We start from the raw sequence: 18,580 nt of genomic DNA on the forward strand, positions 1-18,580 counted from the left end.
CATTACGATTGTCAAAATCGGGCGTTGCGTTGATCTTGTACATAAACAAAACAATTGTTGCCGGATTGGTTCACGGACGGATTTCCCAACACAAGGTTTCGGAACCATGCAAACCAGTCTCATTAAACTGCGGTCTCAGTCTCCGCTTTACGGCCAGCTGGTGATCGGTCCGCCCGGTGCGGGTAAGACAAGCTACTGCCACAAAATGCAACAGTTCCTCGATAAAATTGGCCGCAAAGTGGCGATCGTCAACCTGGATCCCGCCAACGATAACATGGAATACACAAGTGCCGTCGACATCATGCAGCTTATCACGGTACAGGACGCGATGGAGCAGTTCGCGCTCGGTCCAAACGGAGCCCTCATCTACTGTATGGAGTTTCTGGAGACCAATTTCCAGTGGTTGCTCGATCAGTTGAAAAGCATCGACTGCAGCTACTTCGTATTCGATTGTCCGGGTCAGGTGGAACTGTTTACGCACAATAATGCGTTGAAAAACATTTTCGGAAAGCTAGAGCAACTCGGATACCATCTTTGTACCGTGCACCTGATCGAATCGCAGAATTGCGCCGAACCACACAAGTTTATATCGTGCCTACTACTCTCACTGCACACCATGCTACAGATGGGACTCCCGCATGTGAACGTCCTGAGCAAAGCGGATCAGCTTAGGGAATGCGAATCTCGGTTGCCGTTTAACGTGGAGTATTACACCGAAGTACTAGATCTAACCTACTTGCTAGAGTGCATGGAAAGTAGCCGGTTCGGCAGTCGATTCACGAAGCTAAATGAGGCCATCGTCTCGATGGTGGAAGATTACAGTCTAGTGTCCTTCCTGTTGCTCGATTCCCATCGCCAGGAAAGCCTTCTAAGGCTCAAGAACGCGATCGACAAAGCGAACGGTTACGTGTACGGAGCGGGAGAGGAGAAGAATGTGAACACACTGCTCGCCTGTGCCGTCGGAGCGGAAACGGAAACGGAACGGATGGAGCGCGACTTGGATCCGTATCTTAGGTAATGTGAGCTGTAAGACTGAAATATAATTACCAGCAGAAACCAATTAGATCCTTTATTGAAAGCTGGATCAAACCTTCTGTACGTAGTTTGCGAAGAAAGAATTGCACACGTTCGTCCCGGGCGTCTTACGCATTTTGCACCAGGGTGGGTTTCTTCACCTGTCCCGCAAAGAGTATCGTTCGTTGCGGTCGATCCACAATCATGAAGCCGAACGGTCGGTTGGCCAGAAAGCGCGGTGGCGTGGCTTTATTCGCAAACACACCAATCGTTGCTGTTGCCGCCGTGGTTCCCTCCTCGTTGACAATTATTTTGGACTGCTGTATGACGCTGCTCACGAAGATTGCATTTAACTCGGAAATCTTGCTAAAGTTGGCGTACCCCGAGTCGAACGCTTCGTTGATTCCCATCTGGAGCGATACCGAAAGCGAAAGCTATCTAGTCTCTTTCCCCGCACAAACACTACGGGAACCGAACAAACGAAAACACTCACCTGTTTCAGCACCGGTATTAGGTTGTAGTCGGAGTTAAACTCGAACCGCGGCAAATGCACCTCAACCTCGTCGTCATCAAAGTCGATTAAGCTTCGATCGAGTTTCTGGAATACGTGGTCCATATTATAGTTTGCCAGCTTCCGGATCACCTCCAGCAACGGTACACCCTTCCGGGGCATGACGAGCATCATGCTAAGACGCTTATCGGCCCCGTACGGTAGCTCGAGTATTTGCGATTCCAGTTCCTTGTAGCCAGCGAACGGAAAAATGCCTCGCTGGAACATCATGTCCACCATCCCGATCGTTTGATCGTTTTCATCATAGAACGGCACTTGCGTCGTGAACGAACGATTGAAGGGAAGCTGGAATCCAAAGCATAGACACGTTACGTTTTAGTTACCGGCACTAAACTCTGTCCCTCCGCGAATACTAACCGTCCATTGACCCTTGAAAAAGAGCACCGAAAGCATGATCAGTTTGGCTTCCTCCAGATCGCTCTTCTGTATTGCGTTCGGGATGTTTCCGTTTGTCGCCTTTGAGACCAACTCATTGATACGCTGGTACGTTTGCTGGATATTGGCAAAGTTCATCGGCTGCAGTACCCTCGGGTCGTAGAAGTGCTCCAAAGTCGACTCAAAATCCTTTGCTACCGGACGATTCTCGTCGGTTATTACGTACTGTGCCGAAGCCAACTCCACATCGTTGCTGTGAAAACTACAATGCAAACGCATTTAAGTCAGATCAGTAACTTGTACCGGTCTCCACCAGATACTCCGTACTTAAAGCTGTCTGTATACGGTTTGTAGAGTGTCCGGATTTGCACTTGCTCCTCGACATTAAGCGCTTCCAGTAGCTCCTTCAGCGTTTTCCCGGAAGCGCCTTCCGTTATGAGTGCCAACAGGTTCCAGGCCGAGTACGGCGACACGATGATATTGGTCGTCGTAACATTCGGATTGACATCGACCAACTCCGTAACGTGCTGTCCACGTGTCATATATTTAAAAAAGCGTGAAACACATAGTACACATCCAATAGTTTCGCACGAATGTCGCCCGGTGGAAGATTGGCCTTCCATTGATGACGGAGATAGAAAAAAAATGCAAACGCAGATCATGCATGATCGCTGTCGCTTACCTGGTAAAACTGAAGGGCAAATTTTTGCGAACTTCGCTGTAGCTGTGCCACTCCAGTATCCGCCACACCCGATGGCACCGATGGGTCCAGCCCAGGCTGATGCTGCTGGGCTCCCGTTAATGTTATCAGCAAACAAACGACCGCACATCCGCTCACTAGCCGCCCCATGGTGTTGACTGTCTGCAGCGGAATAACAAAAAGCCATCCGTGGCGTCGATCGACAAGCTCGGGCGAGCAGCACCCAGCAGCAGCGTACGAATCAACACAAAAACCGGTATTTCGATTCCGGTTTAGCGCTAGCCGCGTCGCGTCGCGTAGAAGCATTCTTCAGCGCATACCCCGTGGGGTTCCGGCATTGGCCTTCTATTATCTAACGTCATTTTCGGGCCATTTTTGTTTTACCAACACCCGGCCACGCACACGCTCTCACAGAACGAAATGGAAACGGGATAGCCGGGATTGGGAGGATCTTGTTTTTCGGAGCTTTTCGCTTTCGTATCGCGCCACGAGACACAGCGCTTCGGAAGGCCAAAGGACACTGTCTTCGTAGCATCTCGCGAGACGGCCCAAGGTCATGACCCACATCACAAGAAGTAGTCTGTTGCGCCGGAGCGATCGTTGCGGTGATCACCGGCGTGCTGTGTGGCTGTGGATAATAGTAGAAACGTGCCACGATAATTGCCACTCTCGATGCGGAGCATTGCACTTGCACTGGTTATTCCGGAATTGGAGCCCGCGTCGGAATCCAGGGTGCCGTCGGCAAGCAATCGGACGGTCGACGCAACTCGTCGATAATGCAGTCCCTAGAAATGGCCGCACGCGCCCCGCTGTTCGCGACCGTGACAAATATCGATGATGGTTCTAACAAAACTTCTGTTCTATACACACCCCCCAGTCATGCTAATTTGGTAAGCTAATTTGCGGTTCGGCATTGCGGATACGGGTACATCAACCAGAGTTGTCACAAGAGAACCAGGTCGAACCAGATACTTCCGTTTCTAACACTAATTAGAAAAGCGAATCAAAATTTATCTTTGGAATTTTACGTCTTTTCTGCACATACTCCAAAAATCGCTAACCTGACCTTTCAATTCCGTGGCCCTGCGCTTCCCAACACCGCGTGGACGTAAGGGATATCCGATCGTTGCACACGAGCAGGATCACTAAACGCTGCCTTACAGTAACTGCCACTGACCTACTCTCTTTGCCGTAGTCTAAGGTTCGATGGTCGCTGTGGCAACACTGACCGTTTGCAAATGCGACAAACACTGCGTTCACGGCGGCACCGTTAGCGGGTTTAATGTATGCTTTCTGTACCACCGCTACCTCCGCGGTTCCGCGCGAAGGAAGCGATTTCTAAGCTGACCGCCCGGACCTCAGGTTCCCGCCGTCGGGATGGGCGCGCCAATATATGCGTATCGAGGGCTTAAAAAGAGTGCTCCGCTCCAGACACCCGTTCAGTTCGCGTGGAAGTGTCACGTGGCAGGCCACCGGCGCAGGATTGCATTGACCGTTTCGGTGTTCTAAAGCGGTGGAAATGGCGTTAGTCTTGCGGCGAATTTATGATGTGTACCAGGAGTTCCTAGTGGATCGTCGGGATCAACGTAGCGCCCATCTACCGCTGGCCGGCAACCCATGGCCAATGACACTCGTGCTAGCCGTCTATCTGTATGTAGTGCTGAACGCCGGACCACGGTTCATGGCGCACAGAAAACCGTACGACCTGCGGATAGTGATGCGGGTGTACAATCTGGTGCAAGTGTTGCTCAATACGGTGTTATTCTTGTGGATTGTACGTATCCCGGAGTGCACGAGGGCAGTGGCCCGCCAGCTATTCATTTTGTGCGCGTTTCCCTCCGCAGGTCATAAAAACGTTTGTCGTGTACGGTGACTACAACTTCTCCTGCCAGCTGTGCAACTATACGAGCGATTTCCGCGGCATGGAGGAAATGTATCTGAGCTACAGCTACTTCATGCTGAAGGTCCTCGATCTGGCCGATACCGTGTTCTTCGTGCTGCGGAAGAAACAGTCGCATGTGTCGTTCCTACACGTGTACCACCACACGCTGATGGCGATCGGGTCGTACTTCGGATTGCTGTTCGTACCCGGAGGCCACGCTGTAATGCTGGGCGTGTGGAACACGCTCGTCCACGCGGTCATGTATTTCTACTACTTCCTCTCGTCCTACGGTTCGCAATACAGCGGCTGGTGGAAGCACTACCTGACGCGGATGCAACTGCTACAGTTCATGCACCTGGCGGTCCACTTTGGGGTGCCACTGTTCTTCAACCGCAGCTGCCAGTTTCCGCGCATCTGGATGGGCATCGGATTTCTGCAGGCACTCCTCATCCTGGGACTCTTCACCGACTTCTACATCAAGTCGTACGTGGTCAAGCGGAAAAGCGTGTAATGACCGCGTGGCTCCAAGTCGACGCGCTTCCTGCCGCAAGCAACATACGTACAAATTCACCATGTGAAAGTGCCAAAGCCAATCTAAATAAATTAACCAAAATCAACCGAAAAATGGGAGCCACTGTTTCCACGACATCCGAAACCGGGGGAACGGGCAATTACAATTTCCAAACAGTTTACACGAAACCCAATTCGAAGGGTCCCGTCCCGTGCGCGTGAAATGGTGGAAATTAAATCAGTGAGGGCAGCCGAGGGGGAATCGAGTGAAAAGGGGGGAACTAACACTGTAGCACTGCTTTGACCACCTGCACGCGGTCAGTGGAGTTGCGTGAATCTGCAAAAACGCTTCCACCAGCATGACATGGTATAAAATAAAGTCGCGGAAGAAGCCAACAGCAGAACCACACATAAAGCGTGTTCCTGGCTTTTTTTTATTCAAACATTCTTTTAGTATGGCTTTTATGACGGGTAACTTTAAGGGGTTTGTAAGGGTCACGCAAGGGTCAATCCATTAGCGGACTTTTGATGTGATTTGTTCGCGTACTTCCCGCCTGCTCGAGCATTACTCTTCCGTCCTTTTATTGTTCTTAAATAAAGCTACAGTTTGATATTGAGCAATCAGTATTTCTAACTTGGTTACATGTTAGAAACCGAATCGGGGGTCTTATTTGTATCACGTTTATCGTGAACTAGTTGTGTGATTGTTTCTTGTTGTTTGTAACAGACATGGGCTTTACATGGGCAACAGTCAACAAGGCGAATGAGAGCATTTAGAGCCGGTTCTGTAGGTGTTCCCGAAACTACTGGCTACACGCAAACCGTAAACGCTTTACTCGAGTTGACAGCCGAAAATGCGCAAGTGGTTGAACTGGTTATTTGCGCCAAAAACCACAGGGACGCCCGCGTTTACCACCCGGCCAAGTGACGGGTTTTTTTGTTGGTGGTACTCGCTGCATGGTTAATTAATTGCCCCAAGAGCTACTATCCTCCAGCGGCGTGGGTACTTTTGATGCCAGTCTGTGGCCCGAAGTGCCACGGTGAAGTAAGGCTAGTGAACTGTGTCTACGGTAGTATCTCCCGGCAGTCATGGCTTTGGTACTGCGTACCATTTACGATGGATTCCGCTACTACGTGGTTGACAAAACAGGTATCACATTGGATGGGGGAATAGTCGAGCCCATGCCGAATCGTTCTAACCTATCAATTCCTGTACTTAGATGAACGAGTGCTCACCCTGCCACTGCTGCAGTCAATTTGGACGGTCCCCATGATTACCGTAGCCTACCTATACTTTGTGCTCCGGCTCGGCCCGAACCTGATGGCCAACCGGAAACCGATCGAGATGCGCGGTTTGCTGAGCGCCTACAATCTGCTGCAAGTGGCAGCAAATGCCGTTGCGTTCATCTTGGTATGTTGACCGGCATGCGGCAGACGTTCGATACACTTACGCCCCATTTTCTGTCCACCAGGGTCTCAAGTATCTGCGGGAACACTCGTACTCGTTCGTCTGTCAACCGATCCTGCCGAGTGACACCATGCAGGCGATGGCAGAGTTTCGGCTAGGCTATCTGTATTTCCTGCTGAAAATTTTCGACCTCGCCGACACCGTGTTTTTCGTGCTGCGCAAGAAACAGGGTCACGTGTCCTTTCTGCACGTCTACCACCACGTGGTGATGGCTCTGTCGGCCTCGATCTTCATGCGGTACCTGGCCGGTGGACACGTGTTCGTCCTCGGGCTGCTCAATACGTTCGTGCACGCGGTCATGTACTTTTACTACTTTCTCACCATCTACTGGCCGGACGTGACGCGCGGTGCCACCTGGAAGCGCTACGTAACACTGCTGCAGCTGAGTCAGTTCGCCTATCTGGTGTTCCATTTCCTGCGTCCCATCGTTCTCGGTGCGGATTGCAGCTACCCGCGGCCCGTGATGTGGTTCGCTGGAATACAGAACGTCTTTATGCTGATCCTGTTTGGTGATTTCTATGTGCGCACGTACTTCCGGAAGCCAAAAGCCAACCAGCACTGATCGATCGACCAGTTTGGTGTGCGAAAGTGTATCAAAATGAAATACTTTTGACCGGAGAATAGCTCTTAGCCCCCGGGTTAGGGAGTTCGTGAAAGTGTCACGGTGAAAAAGGAGAACAAATAATACCTGTGAATTATCTAGTTTTACTCAATATTTGCTACCTTTATTCACGAGCATCCATTCCTTTTTCACACTGGCCTCTGTTTGCTTTTCTTTGAAAAGTTCTTAAAAACCGTTACACATTAATTCAAATCGTTTACCACCCACCGCCAGCCAGCATCGCATCCAGTCGCAACGTTTTCCCTTCGCTTCTCAGGCGTAGATTTGTATTTCTGTTCCAAAAACTTCACACGCAGCTACACCGGTTAAAAACGGGACATCTCGGTACGTAGCCACGGTACACACTTTTATCGACCGGCTTCGCTTTGAGGCGTCCCGGATATCCGGGTTCCGTTCTAATGCGTATGGCCCTTGGTACGCAGACAACGTTAAACGACGCACTCAACATTCAGATGCCATTGCCAGTATGGTCAATTTTGAGTTACTCCTAAACAATTTTCATGATTATTTTCTTTCAGACTAGATTGTTGTGGAAAAGTTTATTTGATTCATTGGTTATATTTGACCCGCTCTGTCTTTCGGGCACCCGGTAACACGGTCAATCTAGTTTAGGTTTTGGTTTTTTCTCTGTGATAACAGGTGATCGGGGAAACTTGAGTTCTTTACCAAGTGTATACTACTGATTGCAACGACACAACGTCCCTGCCAATGTATCGTTGATGAATGATGATGTACTGGAAGATACCGTTCAATTGATTAGGTTTCGTGTAAGGTGCATCAGAAGATGTAGCGTGTGTTCGGCCAATAATACGAGTTTTAAAGTGTAAGTAAATTAAGCTGATCCTCTGAATTCTTCTAAATCACTTCCAAACAACAGTACTGAACAACAACTCACTGGAAGTCAACTGCGAGAGACCGGTTTCAACAGACAACCCATTTAAAACACTCAATCAAAGCAAGCTACTGGTGAAAGCATGCGAAGTGATAACGATGTACCAAAACGTACCCGGTTTACGGTCGCAGTACTGTGAACTGCATCATAAATATAGGCAGAACTCTTTCCCTATTTTCTTCTTTTTGTAGCGATTCTTCATAAGATTTGATTGCATTTGGATATTGTTGTGTGATTTGTTGTGTAAAACGGTGATACTTTACTCCATTACGGCTGGTGAGTGAGTGGGCATCAAATTTGCGATTCATTTTGGTTTGCTACGTAATATAGACATCGATGTGACTAAAACAGAAAGCCAGATAGACATGACCTGGAGTGGAATCCCAATTGCCTCCCGAAGTCCTTGGCCAAGCAAAGGAAGGAAGAAGGTTTGCATTTACGTGTTACGCTACAATGGATAACTAGCTTCGTTTTCGTCTCAATCGGTTAGCGGTCTATAAACTTTGAACATTTTGTCACTGAGGTTATGCTGTGGAATATATGTATGCGTGTATACGTTTTGTAGTTTTTGCCTTTGTGTCCGTCTTTTTTATTCCTTTTTTGCTATATATAGTCACTCATTTTATGAGATCTTTGCGATGATTACGGTGGCCTTCCGGTCCTAGCACAGTCAGTGTGAAGGACACACAAGTTTTTTGGTGGCGTTGGTGGAAGTATTTCCGGGTGACCCTAATGTCCACTATCGTCTACCGCTTTACCATTTGTTCGCTAACAACATCATTAACAGTTACAAAATGGAATACTACAGTCAGCACCGGTGGGCCGATGGGATGGGAGTTTAGCGCCCGCACACTGCAGGAATGACATGTTATCTAAAACTCTTCACAGGCGGGCATGGGTACTAGTGTAACGAACCGAAAGCCTCCGACCACCAGAGTACAACAATAACGGAAAGCACACAACAACAGTACACACGGTAGTGCTTCACAACGGTCACGCAAGCAGACACAAGGAGGTACAGATCGAGGACTAAGCATACTGCACGGGCCAAACCCTAGACATTGCGAAAGACCTCCGCCAAAAAACGGTAACAAAAAAATATAACGTGAGGCATGTCCACCGATCATCATCCTGATGGGGCATCGGTTCGCTGTATGTTGCCATGGCAATGCATACATCCTTCCTTTCATTGTATACTTAGTGCGATATTGTTAGGGTTTTCGCTGTATCAAGTTCAATTGTACGTTGGTTGAAGATTTGTTCTTACAGCACTTGCCGTGGATGATCAAATGATACCAAAAGGTTGCCTTTCAAATCGGTGCCCGGTCAACGGGTTTCCGGCGATTCCAAAGGTCTACTTATTTTCGATAATTGTTTGCAGCTGCAACACCAAGCTGCGGGCCAGCTTCAGCACGGCTGGTGTGTTGTGCCTTTCGGCCATTTCTAAAACGGCAGAAGTAAATCGATTACCATGGGTGGTTCGGGAGGGTACTGGACCGGAGGGTGTCGGGGACATTACCGTTGAAGAATTTAATAATGTCCGTAAAATCCATGCTGTTGGACAGAATGATATCACGGTACGTTTCCAGCAGTGCCAGCGCCAGAAACAGCACAAAGTGGGCCGACGCCACGTGCTTCGCCGCCCAGATGACTTCCCACACCGAGAAGATGTCGGCGTAGATTAGCTCGCGTTTGAAGTCGAGCAGGAACCACCGGTAGCAGAAGTAAAAGTGTGTATAGTCGCCGTGCGCGTGCATGAGGTCGTACATTTCCGAGTCCAAAATTTGTATTAACGATCTGCAAGGAGAAAGATGGTCCGGTAGTAATGCGTGGCCACCGTTTTCGTTAGTGTCGCGCTACGAACCTCATGTTGGCAAAGTGCATATCCATGGCGCCACCGTTCGGGAAGTTTTCGATCATGCGCTCCATGAACCGGCAGAAGCACCCGTAGCTCAGGGATTCATCGTCGAAAATCACCAGCAGCGGAGCCACCAGGTCACACATGCCCTGCATATAGCCGACGTCGAGATGCTCCCAAACGTATCTGAAATGGCGGAGCTCTTCAAAGTTTCTCCCTTCGCACCATGGACATACCTGCGACACTTACGTGCAGATAACGTTCCGCAGTTTGTCCAGATTTTCGTTCGCAAAGTACCAATAGTTTCGATCGCACCGCTGAACGTCCTTCTCGATGCGATGTAGGTTCAACCCGAACGACTCCAACAGTTCACTCTGCCAGTACGAGAAACGGTGGTCAATGGTGTCCACGTAAGGAATGGTTGACGCTGGGATATTCGTCTAGGTTACTTACACTGTAGATCCCCCCGTTGGAGCTTGCCGGGGACACGCAGGCGGACTTTGGTTCTTGTAGCGAGTCCAACGCCGACGCCTGATGGCCTGACGCTTCTTCTGCCAGTGTCGACAGTGTGTTGTTGTTGTTCAGCTCCCTACCGCCGTCACCCTGCAGCATCGTTACGTCGATCGAAGCGTCGGTCACGATCACAGCGCGTGGTTGTTCCGGAGATTTCGGTGACCCTGGCACTTCTCCATCCAGCCCATCCTCCTCGATTGGATCTTCCGATTGGGCGCCATCGTCGTCGTCACCCTCTTGCATGCGCTCCACCGCCAGCTGTTCGCCGTTAGCATCCTCGCGCATCGGTGAAATGATTTCCGCCACGTCGATGAAATCGTTCCCAACCGTCGCGTACGAAGAGTCCGACGGTGAGCTCTTGTTGCTGTCAAAGTCCTCCTCCTCGTCCTGATCCGGCTCCGGCTCCGGTTGACCATTCTCTTTGCCGTCCTCAACGGCGGCAACACCACCGGCCGTACCGCTGTTCTGCCGAATCACGGGCAGCGTAAAGCCCTCCTTAGCACTTTTTGCTTCCGCTTGCTCCTTGTCTTCGCCTTCCACCTCCGGCTCGGACATGTCGGAGAAGCCATTCTCTTCAAACACTTCGTTCTCCATCTCTTCTTCCTCGTCCTCCGCGTCGCCCGGCTCTGGGTCGAGGGTTTTGCTCTTGTTCTCCATGCTACCACTGCCAGAGCTGAGCTTGGCCACGGCCACCGCCGTCTTCTCCTTGTCCCGCTGGCGTACGATCGCCTCGACCGCCAACCACTCGCTCATGGTCGTCTCGTAGTAGTGCTTGGTGGTTTCGTCCAGCTCGGCCCGCTCCTCCGGCGTGCTGCCGAAGCTGTAGTGGCCAAGCAGGTACGGCCACACCTCCTTGCGGATCTCGTGATCGACTCCACCATAGTAGACCAACCGGTACACCTCCTGATCGTCACCGACGACACCGGCTGCGTCGTGCAGTGTTTCCCACCGGGCCCGTGTCAAACCGTCCTCGGCTCCCGATTCCGGTGTTATTCGCCCGTTCACAAGCCCGGAGAGGTGCGTCCGCACGGTGGACAGGTGCCGGCAGTACGCGAGCCAGCCGTAAAAAGCCCGCGAAATGATTTGCCGCTTCATCGTGGAGCAAACCAGGGCGATGCTGGTCGACTGATTCGACTGCGGCTGAAATCAGTGCGATAAGATAAGCAACTTACCGCAAGGCAGCTCCCAGGGACGGCAAACACTCACATTCGGGCTGTCGATTGACATGGCATCGATCGAGAGACTTTTGCTCGAACAGTCGCTGCTCTCGTTGGTGGAGCAGCTACTCAGCTGGGCCCGGTAGCGAGGGCTTGTGCGGCCAAGCTCCAGAATCGAGTGTGTGGCCACTGAATCGATAGAATGCGGTTGCGATATGGTGAGCAAAATGTGCGACGATCGTATCGCACTGGCACCGCAGGAACTTACAGAACTCGTCGGTGTTGCCTTTGTTGACGACACGGAACACGTAGTCGATGGGCAGCTCATCGTTCGTTTCCAACAACGACGGCAGTGGCCGACGCCTAGACTTTTGTGGCCACGGGAAGATACGTCCAATGCCACGCTGCGACCACAGCGGGGGGTCCAGTTGCCCGTGCGGCAACAGGCCTGTTCGCGGGAGCAGGCAGGTATTGATCGGTGGATAGTACAAGTTGTTGTGCAAAAATCGTACCTGTTTCCAGGCAGCTTAGGAACGCTGCCATGTGGCCGCCCTCGGGAAAGTGAATGGGAGGCCGCTGGACACCGTCCTGGCCGACCAGTATGATTGTCCCTCCGGTGTCTCCGCCGCGCGCTTGGTGGCAGTGGACGTACACGATCTCATCCACGTTGACGTTCAGGGCGTACGACCAGTACGAACTCTTGTCGATGCACTCCGACTCGGTATACCCGTTCATCAGCTGATTGGGTGTCCACTTGATCGTAAGCGACTGTACCGTCTGGTGAAGGCTTAAGTAGCCGGGCATCGGCTCACTCACGTCCTTCTGTAGTACAGCAGAAACAGAGAAAACCAGTAATACAGCAGACACCGCCATCAGGTAGGACAAAGCCGCGTACCGGAAGCACGAGCACATTGTTCTTCCCGTACAATAGCGTGGCGCGCGAGTTTTGGTGCAACGACTCCACGTAGTCCTTCGAGGCCGACGCCAAGCTGTTCGACTTGAACGACGCGATGCTGCCTTCCTCGGAACTCGTGTGCAGGCTGCGCTTAAAGTTCAACATTGGTCTTCGGTAGGCCGGTGGCGTCGGGTTACTCGAGCTAATCCGATGTCGCTGAACCTGGTGGAGTGGAGCGTGTTAGGGTAGTGTCGGAACGATGTGCTAAAGGAGTGTAAGAAACTTGCCAGTTCGTCAGCCGGAGGATCGGTCCAGAAGTGGTCGGCAGTTTTGGCACGTGAGTAGTCCAAGGCGCACGGTCCCACGAGCAGGGAACTCAGTATGGAACCGTAGTCCGAGTCAGCGACCAGGGAGTCCCGCTCGTAGTAGCGTGTCGCGTTCGTCACCAGATGGTCGATGATACGCGAAAGCTTCTTCTCGTACAGGGCCAACCGTATCCAGAGGTACCTACCAGAGGCAGTCAGTCAGTGAAGGGTTCATGCAAACGTACCTCACACTGCACAGTACACACTTAACAACGGGCGGTGATTGCGGTGGCGTCGTAGTGGATACGGAGTTGCTGCTACTCTTCTTCAGTATCGGTGGTTTGTGTGTGCTGTCGCTGCTCGACGACGACCGTTTGTTCGGATCGCTGTTCTCGATGTCTTGCACCTTCTTACTGATGCACGCCGCCTCGGGACAGTGCTGTGGATCGATGGTAGCAAAAGGAGAACAAGATGGCGCACTGCATCAGCTGCCCTTCGAAACTTACACCGCAAACAGGTGAAACGGGTTCTCTAATGTCGGTATCAATCTGTAGCATCTACACGCTTCAAACCGTCGAGTTTTCATTACACTATGGTACATGGTTTTTTTTTACAATAATTTGTAGCTCGCCCGAAAAAGCCTTTTGGAGTAATTTGGAAATGTATCGCTCAAAATGCCTATCACAGTTCGTTCGTCTTCAGTTCGTCGGCCAAACTACGGAAAACAAAGGAAAACGCAGCATAGAGCACAGCACTCTAGAGAAGAACACACAACAATTGTAAAACGAAAAACAAAAACGAAGCATAAAAGTGCACGCAGTAACTTTAGCAGAGATCAACGCTAGGTCCTCGGATTATGCTGTACCGAATTAGAAGCGGCTGAGCACACGGTGAAAACGCAAAACGACGGAAAGCGCAATACTGGTACTGGTTCGAATTTACTCGATCACACAAACCTACTGCTCGACAACTGATACCAACGAAACTGCAGCACGCTACGGTTAAACAATAGTCGATTCGAATTTGGCTTACATTTTCGATGCCGTTTCTCCGGATGGGGGAGGTACACGGGGACAAAAAGCGTACGGCTCTAGCGAGTGCGCGCCACTACATTGCGCGCACTTGCCCTTGGCGTTTGATGATGTTACTTTTGCTACATCTGCGCTTGATTGGTTTTGTCTTACTGTGTAATGGTGTACCGCTAGGAAGGAACGTTCAACAGATGCTACGTTTAACCAATAACCATGTACAGAAATGGGAACGTAAAACTAACAGAACCGAACACACCTAATGTTCCTCTAAGCAACAGCATATATCGGGGAGGTCAGAGTGAGTGATTCCATGAGAAGCTTGGTGGGAGAGCTAGACAGAGTGGAGTTGTGGGACAGGAGATCGGGGTTCTTCTGGTACTCACCTTGGCCACCTTGTGCAGCAGGGCTGTGGTGGACGATGTTTTGAACAGACCGAGCGCCCGACGCCGCAAGCCCTGGCTGAGGCAGGCCTCGACCGCAGCGCACAGGGCCGTAACCGAGCAGGACTCTTCGTGTATGTACTTCTTTGTGACGGCTTCCTCCATCACCTGTTTCACCTCTTTCTTCACCGACGCTATGAGCTTTTCTTTAAAATCGACCGGGTCTAGATTACGTGAGGATCGCACGGGCACGGGCACGGGCCACGGGATCAAGAGGAATGGAAAGCCAAATTTAGGCCATGTGTGTTCGTGTATTTCGGAGGTCGTATGGAATGGAACGTAGTTTTGCGAAATGGAACCAAATGTGGGTTTCCACCGGTGGGTAGGGTTGTGAAGACCAACAGTGTACGATCGATGCAGTGCACAATTACAATCAGGTTCACGCAGAAAAACCAAACACCACATGAGAATGAGAAAACTAAGACATTTACTAAACACGCTGATATTTTCAAGCATCTATGAGCACGATGTAGCCGATGTAAACCCTTCTTGCAGCCACATGGTAAATTAAAGAAAATTTGACGACAACAAACGCAAACGAAACATTACACGTGAAACAATAAATTATATCGCTAAAACTACAGCAGAGTGTTTGCGATCGAGTGATCGAACGAGTGCGTGTTACGAAAGTGCGTTCGAAATTTTACATTGGTGCATATTATTTCCCACTCGTAATATGTGCCCGAAAGTAAAAAGGCGTCGGGAGGCCTTCACGACAGCATGGCGTAAAGATTTAAAACCCTTCGTCAAAGTGCATACAACAAAAAATACCCTTAAAATGTGTAGCCCATGCAACATTAAGCAACAGCAAATTAATGACATCAACTGAACATACATGTATCAGACAAACGGCCGCATATTTCTTTTAACCGCAAATAAATATCCGTTCCTCTCGCCTTTCGATGGAGGTGCCTGGTGGCCTGTTCTTTGGCACCGTAGCCAAAAGTAACCAAAGTGCGAAAAACCTTAATTCAATCAAAAAAACCTCCTAGACGGATGTTGCGTAGCGGTAGGAGAGTGTGTACTATGCAATCATCTATTCGATACACTTCACTGACCATTCGCTGACCGGATGTGGTACACTAAGTTTGATTTGATTATCGCAACCGTGCGGTGTTTGTGCTTGTGTTATCGGAGAACTCACCATAGGCTCTCACCACCCGTAGGTTTTCGAGAGAGGTTGTTACGATTCCTCTCTCTCTCTTTCTTTCTCTCAAAATGCTCCACTGTGCGGTAATGTTGTTGCGGTTCTTTATACTGACAATTTTCTTTTTAAAATTATTCGTTTCTCAAATGCAGACCAATCGTAGAAAATGTTGTAAAACAGAATCGAGTGTAGTTTAATTATTCTACCGTTTATATAATCGTTTATTTCTGTCAGGTTGGGTCCTAACACGGCTTCGATTCTACTTAAACATCCTTGCGACAGAGCATTAAAACCGTACGCTGTTTACGCTCTTGACTGTGTGCAAAAAAACAGCGCATTACGGTTTAATTAATGTAGTAAAAGTATCCACTTCACAAACGTATTGAATCAAACACTCACACCACCAAATATGCCCATCCCATCCTGCGCTGCGCCCGATAGGAAAATCGTGTGGAGCAAGCAAGTTTGTTTTCCGTCGCTGATAAAGCGCTGGCCCTCAGCGGGGGAGGGGGTAGCCGTATAGAAGAACAGCTGCTTGGAGAGCTGTGGCAGTAAACAAAACAGGCTGTGGCCAGCCGTGAGTGTGTGCGAGTGAGTAAATCCTTGACGGCCGCCTGCTGTTTTCCCTCGTTTTTCTCTCGTACCATAGTTTTGCATTCAACATGTGGGACGTTGGAGAATGTCCTGGGCCTCTGTTTTCACGTGTGCTCAGTGCCCACACACATTAGCCCACACACGTATGTGTTTGTTGGTGTGCTATTGAGCACACGTACTGTTGCGGAAAATTAGCCAGCTCGGTTTGCTGGTGTGCCGCAAAGGCTGTTATTTAATTTCCCTCCTATTGTTTACCCTTCACTTGGCTGTCTACACTAGCGCAAACACATCTCTTTAGTACAAAAACAAAAAAAGCGATAAAAGGCTTAAGCAAATGGCAACACAAATCATGGGCAACAATGTTAAACATATTGAAAAAGAAGGTAATTGTAAGCAGCCAACACAGTTGGCGGTGCAGCGCGTAACAACATCGATTAAGTGAACGGATCGTGGAAAAGAAAAGACTAAAGCATACCGTACCTGCTTGGAAGGACATTTTCCTAGGGGGATTGATTTCGGGAAACATTTTGGTTTTTTGTCTGTGTGTTTCCCCAAACGGTTGGGTTGACGGCCTTGCGCCGCTCTTTTCAGCTAATAGGCGTGCACCTTATGGTAGCACACGGAACGGCAACCGGAAACGGTGCCAACCATACGGAGGAAATGGCGAATTTTATTCTAAATATTTCGATACTGTATTACGAGGACACTCGCTTACTGTAGCACATTTGTTGCACGAAGATATTTCCGTGTATCTTTTGCACTATTTAGTTTGATTAGACACTGTTTTCACTACACACTCCAATTTGCACGCACACAATGATGTTTATGTTGAGCTGTTTACTCCACATTCAGCGTGCTGCTGAGTAGCCCGTGTGAACTTCACCTTCGCCAGATGGCATTTCTTTCCTTTTTTCGCTCATTGGCCACAACCTGCGGCCGCACACTGGGGCTGGGTGTGCTCCGATAAGTTTTTTGATTATCGCGCAATGTTACTACGCGCTTTTACGGCAATGTTGGAACCATACGGTCTTGGCTCCGCAGGACTTTCTGGGTTTTCACCCAGCGGCAGCGTCACTAACCTGCTTCTTCATACGCCCAGAGTATGGTTAACGGGCATGGTTTTTCATGCTCCCAAAAATCAAGGACACTTACATGCCACAGCCCACAAGCGTTGCCTACAAGCGGTAGCTATAGAATGGAGCGGAAACGATGGAAACGCACTTTTCACTGATGCATGAGCACTCTGATAGCAAACTATTTCCTCGGTGGTGCTGTATTTTAAGCAGTTGCAGCGGTTTTTCGGTTTTTTGCTGTTAGCTGACCCGTGCACATACCACGAACCATACCAGACGAGGAAAATTTTTCATCTACGCAGCTGAACACCGAAGAGAAAGCGAGAGTGTCGACAGGACGATCGTCCTCCAGCGAGCGATCTGTGAGTGGCGTGGCGCTCACAGAGACTTTCACTGGGTGGCCGATGAAGTGAAAAGCGTCGGAAAAGCTGAGCAGCTTTTGGTATATGTTGCTGTTTCTCAACGAACGCAACGACAAGAAAATCAGCATTTTTTAAACATTACTTTAATTTCAATAACGATACGAAACTACACGGTACTAGGTAGGTGTCCTAATCGAGCGAAAGTTTATCGGTGGCGCATGTAGTAGTCTATCACGGTGGAGAATGCAGCAAATCCGGCAGCACCCACAATTCCCGCTTTAACACCGGCTGTGAAAAACAAAACCGGAACAGGGGTCAGTAATTGTTATTTTGGTTTATGCTCCGGTCCTTCTTACCTCGCAACCCGATTAAGCCTCCCGTCACCGCACCAGCGTAGGTGCCGTTTTTCCAATCTGAAACTCCTCGTTTCTGTATTGAGCAAAAATAAAAAGGAATGTTCCCAAATTTGGTATCGCATTTTGATGAAAAAGTAAAGTGTGGACAAAGCTCCACCAGTTACCGATTCAATGACGCACTCCACCGCGGCAAACACGGCTCCGATGACGGCGAAGTTTTTACCGTACGAATGAGTCGCTTGGCGCATCTCGCGAAAGATTTCCCTCGCCGTCTGCTGCTTTTCGGCCGCTAGTGGGTCGGCAATGTTGGGATTTACAGAGGAGCTGAAAAGTCCGATAGCGGCACCCAAACCGTACCCGAGCACGCAGCTCATCAGCGATTTAAAGGCGCAGCTCTCGAAGGCTGCCTCCACGAGCTTTTCTTCATTGGTTTTAATCTGCACCGAGCCGTATAGTTTCGGTATGATTATGTTTTCACGAAACCTAAGAGGGTGGAAACCACACGATGAACCACTGCAAACCATTCACATGCTGCTGGACTTACCGGTGGTTATTGCCGATGAAATGTTTTGCAACTTCGTCCAGATCGGACCCGGGAAAGAACACTCCTTGCACCTTCGCTGGATCATTCTGCTTAGCTGCCTGCTCCGGGTCGACCGGTTTGGGCAACAAAGTGGCCATCGTCTTACGATTTCCGAACCCCGTGTCGCCAGACAACACAGTCAGTTCCGCGCGCACGAGTTGAATCTTCGTCCGTCGTTCAGGCCGATTGTTACAACACGGTTTGTTTACATCGCAGCACGCCGACTTGACGT

The 18,580-nt window shown here is 49.9% G+C and overlaps 6 protein-coding genes across 6 annotated transcripts; 3 read left to right on the top strand and 3 right to left on the bottom strand.

Moving 5' to 3' along the window:
* The first annotated feature begins 81 nt into the window (after window positions 1-81).
* LOC131212173 (GPN-loop GTPase 2) lies at window positions 82-1,061 on the top strand. The gene has a single exon (XM_058205938.1). The coding sequence runs from the start codon at window positions 107-109 to the stop codon at window positions 1,016-1,018; it is 912 nt and encodes a 303-aa protein (XP_058061921.1). The 5' UTR covers window positions 82-106; the 3' UTR covers window positions 1,019-1,061.
* On the bottom strand, window positions 1,052-2,810 carry LOC131212172 (serine protease inhibitor 77Ba). Its single transcript, XM_058205937.1, has 5 exons — window positions 2,643-2,810; window positions 2,288-2,487; window positions 1,943-2,222; window positions 1,508-1,870; window positions 1,052-1,424 (listed from the first exon to the last, which is right to left on the bottom strand). Exons 1-5 carry the CDS (start codon window positions 2,808-2,810, stop codon window positions 1,143-1,145), a joined length of 1,293 nt encoding a protein of 430 aa, XP_058061920.1. The 3' UTR covers window positions 1,052-1,142.
* Window positions 2,811-4,179: 1,369 nt separating this feature from the next.
* LOC131207275 (elongation of very long chain fatty acids protein AAEL008004-like) lies at window positions 4,180-5,053 on the top strand. The gene is made up of 2 exons (XM_058199886.1): window positions 4,180-4,434; window positions 4,505-5,053. Exons 1-2 carry the CDS (start codon window positions 4,180-4,182, stop codon window positions 5,051-5,053), a joined length of 804 nt encoding a protein of 267 aa, XP_058055869.1.
* Window positions 5,054-6,141: 1,088 nt separating this feature from the next.
* LOC131207276 (elongation of very long chain fatty acids protein AAEL008004-like) lies at window positions 6,142-7,082 on the top strand. The gene is made up of 3 exons (XM_058199887.1): window positions 6,142-6,202; window positions 6,273-6,463; window positions 6,525-7,082. The coding sequence occupies exons 1-3, from the start codon at window positions 6,142-6,144 to the stop codon at window positions 7,080-7,082; spliced, it is 810 nt and encodes a 269-aa protein (XP_058055870.1).
* A 273-nt stretch (window positions 7,083-7,355) lies between these two features.
* On the bottom strand, window positions 7,356-16,500 carry LOC131208579 (small G protein signaling modulator 2-like). The gene is made up of 13 exons (XM_058201374.1): window positions 16,455-16,500; window positions 14,177-14,397; window positions 13,029-13,201; window positions 12,745-12,964; window positions 12,458-12,679; window positions 12,075-12,384; window positions 11,831-12,010; window positions 11,612-11,751; window positions 10,346-11,545; window positions 10,142-10,266; window positions 9,899-10,078; window positions 9,554-9,831; window positions 7,356-9,477 (listed from the first exon to the last, which is right to left on the bottom strand). The coding sequence occupies exons 1-13, from the start codon at window positions 16,498-16,500 to the stop codon at window positions 9,389-9,391; spliced, it is 3,384 nt and encodes a 1,127-aa protein (XP_058057357.1). The 3' UTR covers window positions 7,356-9,388.
* A 1,044-nt stretch (window positions 16,501-17,544) lies between these two features.
* LOC131210596 (mitochondrial import inner membrane translocase subunit Tim22) lies at window positions 17,545-18,531 on the bottom strand. Its single transcript, XM_058203867.1, has 4 exons — window positions 18,310-18,531; window positions 17,930-18,248; window positions 17,766-17,838; window positions 17,545-17,697 (listed from the first exon to the last, which is right to left on the bottom strand). Exons 1-4 carry the CDS (start codon window positions 18,444-18,446, stop codon window positions 17,615-17,617), a joined length of 612 nt encoding a protein of 203 aa, XP_058059850.1. The 5' UTR covers window positions 18,447-18,531; the 3' UTR covers window positions 17,545-17,614.
* Between the last annotated feature and the right edge of the window lie 49 nt (window positions 18,532-18,580).

This window comes from Anopheles bellator, chromosome 2, assembly GCF_943735745.2.
Source record: "Anopheles bellator chromosome 2, idAnoBellAS_SP24_06.2, whole genome shotgun sequence".
NCBI lineage: Eukaryota > Metazoa > Arthropoda > Insecta > Diptera > Culicidae > Anopheles > Anopheles bellator.

Excerpts from the sequence above, each read along its gene's own strand:
- LOC131207276 (XM_058199887.1), top strand. The coding sequence starts at position 6,142 with ATGGCTTTGGTACTGCGTACCATTTACGATGGATTCCGCTACTACGTG. Across the intron at positions 6,203-6,272 it reads CTACGTGGTTGACAAAACAG|ATGAACGAGTGCTCACCCTG; the intron begins GTATCACATTGG and ends TCCTGTACTTAG. Across the intron at positions 6,464-6,524 it reads ATGCCGTTGCGTTCATCTTG|GGTCTCAAGTATCTGCGGGA; the intron begins GTATGTTGACCG and ends TCTGTCCACCAG.
- LOC131212173 (XM_058205938.1), top strand. The coding sequence starts at position 107 with ATGCAAACCAGTCTCATTAAACTGCGGTCTCAGTCTCCGCTTTACGGC.
- LOC131207275 (XM_058199886.1), top strand. The coding sequence starts at position 4,180 with ATGGCGTTAGTCTTGCGGCGAATTTATGATGTGTACCAGGAGTTCCTA. Across the intron at positions 4,435-4,504 it reads CGGTGTTATTCTTGTGGATT|GTCATAAAAACGTTTGTCGT; the intron begins GTACGTATCCCG and ends TTCCCTCCGCAG.
- LOC131208579 (XM_058201374.1), bottom strand. The coding sequence starts at position 16,500 with ATGTTTCCCGAAATCAATCCCCCTAGGAAAATGTCCTTCCAAGCAG. Across the intron at positions 12,011-12,074 it reads CCTAAGCTGCCTGGAAACAG|GCCTGTTGCCGCACGGGCAA; the intron begins GTACGATTTTTG and ends TCCCGCGAACAG. Across the intron at positions 10,267-10,345 it reads CCAACGGGGGGATCTACAGT|AGTGAACTGTTGGAGTCGTT; the intron begins GTAAGTAACCTA and ends TCGTACTGGCAG.
- LOC131212172 (XM_058205937.1), bottom strand. The coding sequence starts at position 2,810 with ATGGGGCGGCTAGTGAGCGGATGTGCGGTCGTTTGTTTGCTGATAACA. Across the intron at positions 2,223-2,287 it reads CCGTATACAGACAGCTTTAA|TTTTCACAGCAACGATGTGG; the intron begins GTACGGAGTATC and ends TTTGCATTGTAG. Across the intron at positions 1,425-1,507 it reads TAATACCGGTGCTGAAACAG|ATGGGAATCAACGAAGCGTT; the intron begins GTGAGTGTTTTC and ends GTATCGCTCCAG.
- LOC131210596 (XM_058203867.1), bottom strand. The coding sequence starts at position 18,446 with ATGGCCACTTTGTTGCCCAAACCGGTCGACCCGGAGCAGGCAGCTAAG. Across the intron at positions 18,249-18,309 it reads TTCATCGGCAATAACCACCG|GTTTCGTGAAAACATAATCA; the intron begins GTAAGTCCAGCA and ends CCACCCTCTTAG. Across the intron at positions 17,698-17,765 it reads AGGCTTAATCGGGTTGCGAG|CCGGTGTTAAAGCGGGAATT; the intron begins GTAAGAAGGACC and ends TGTTTTTCACAG.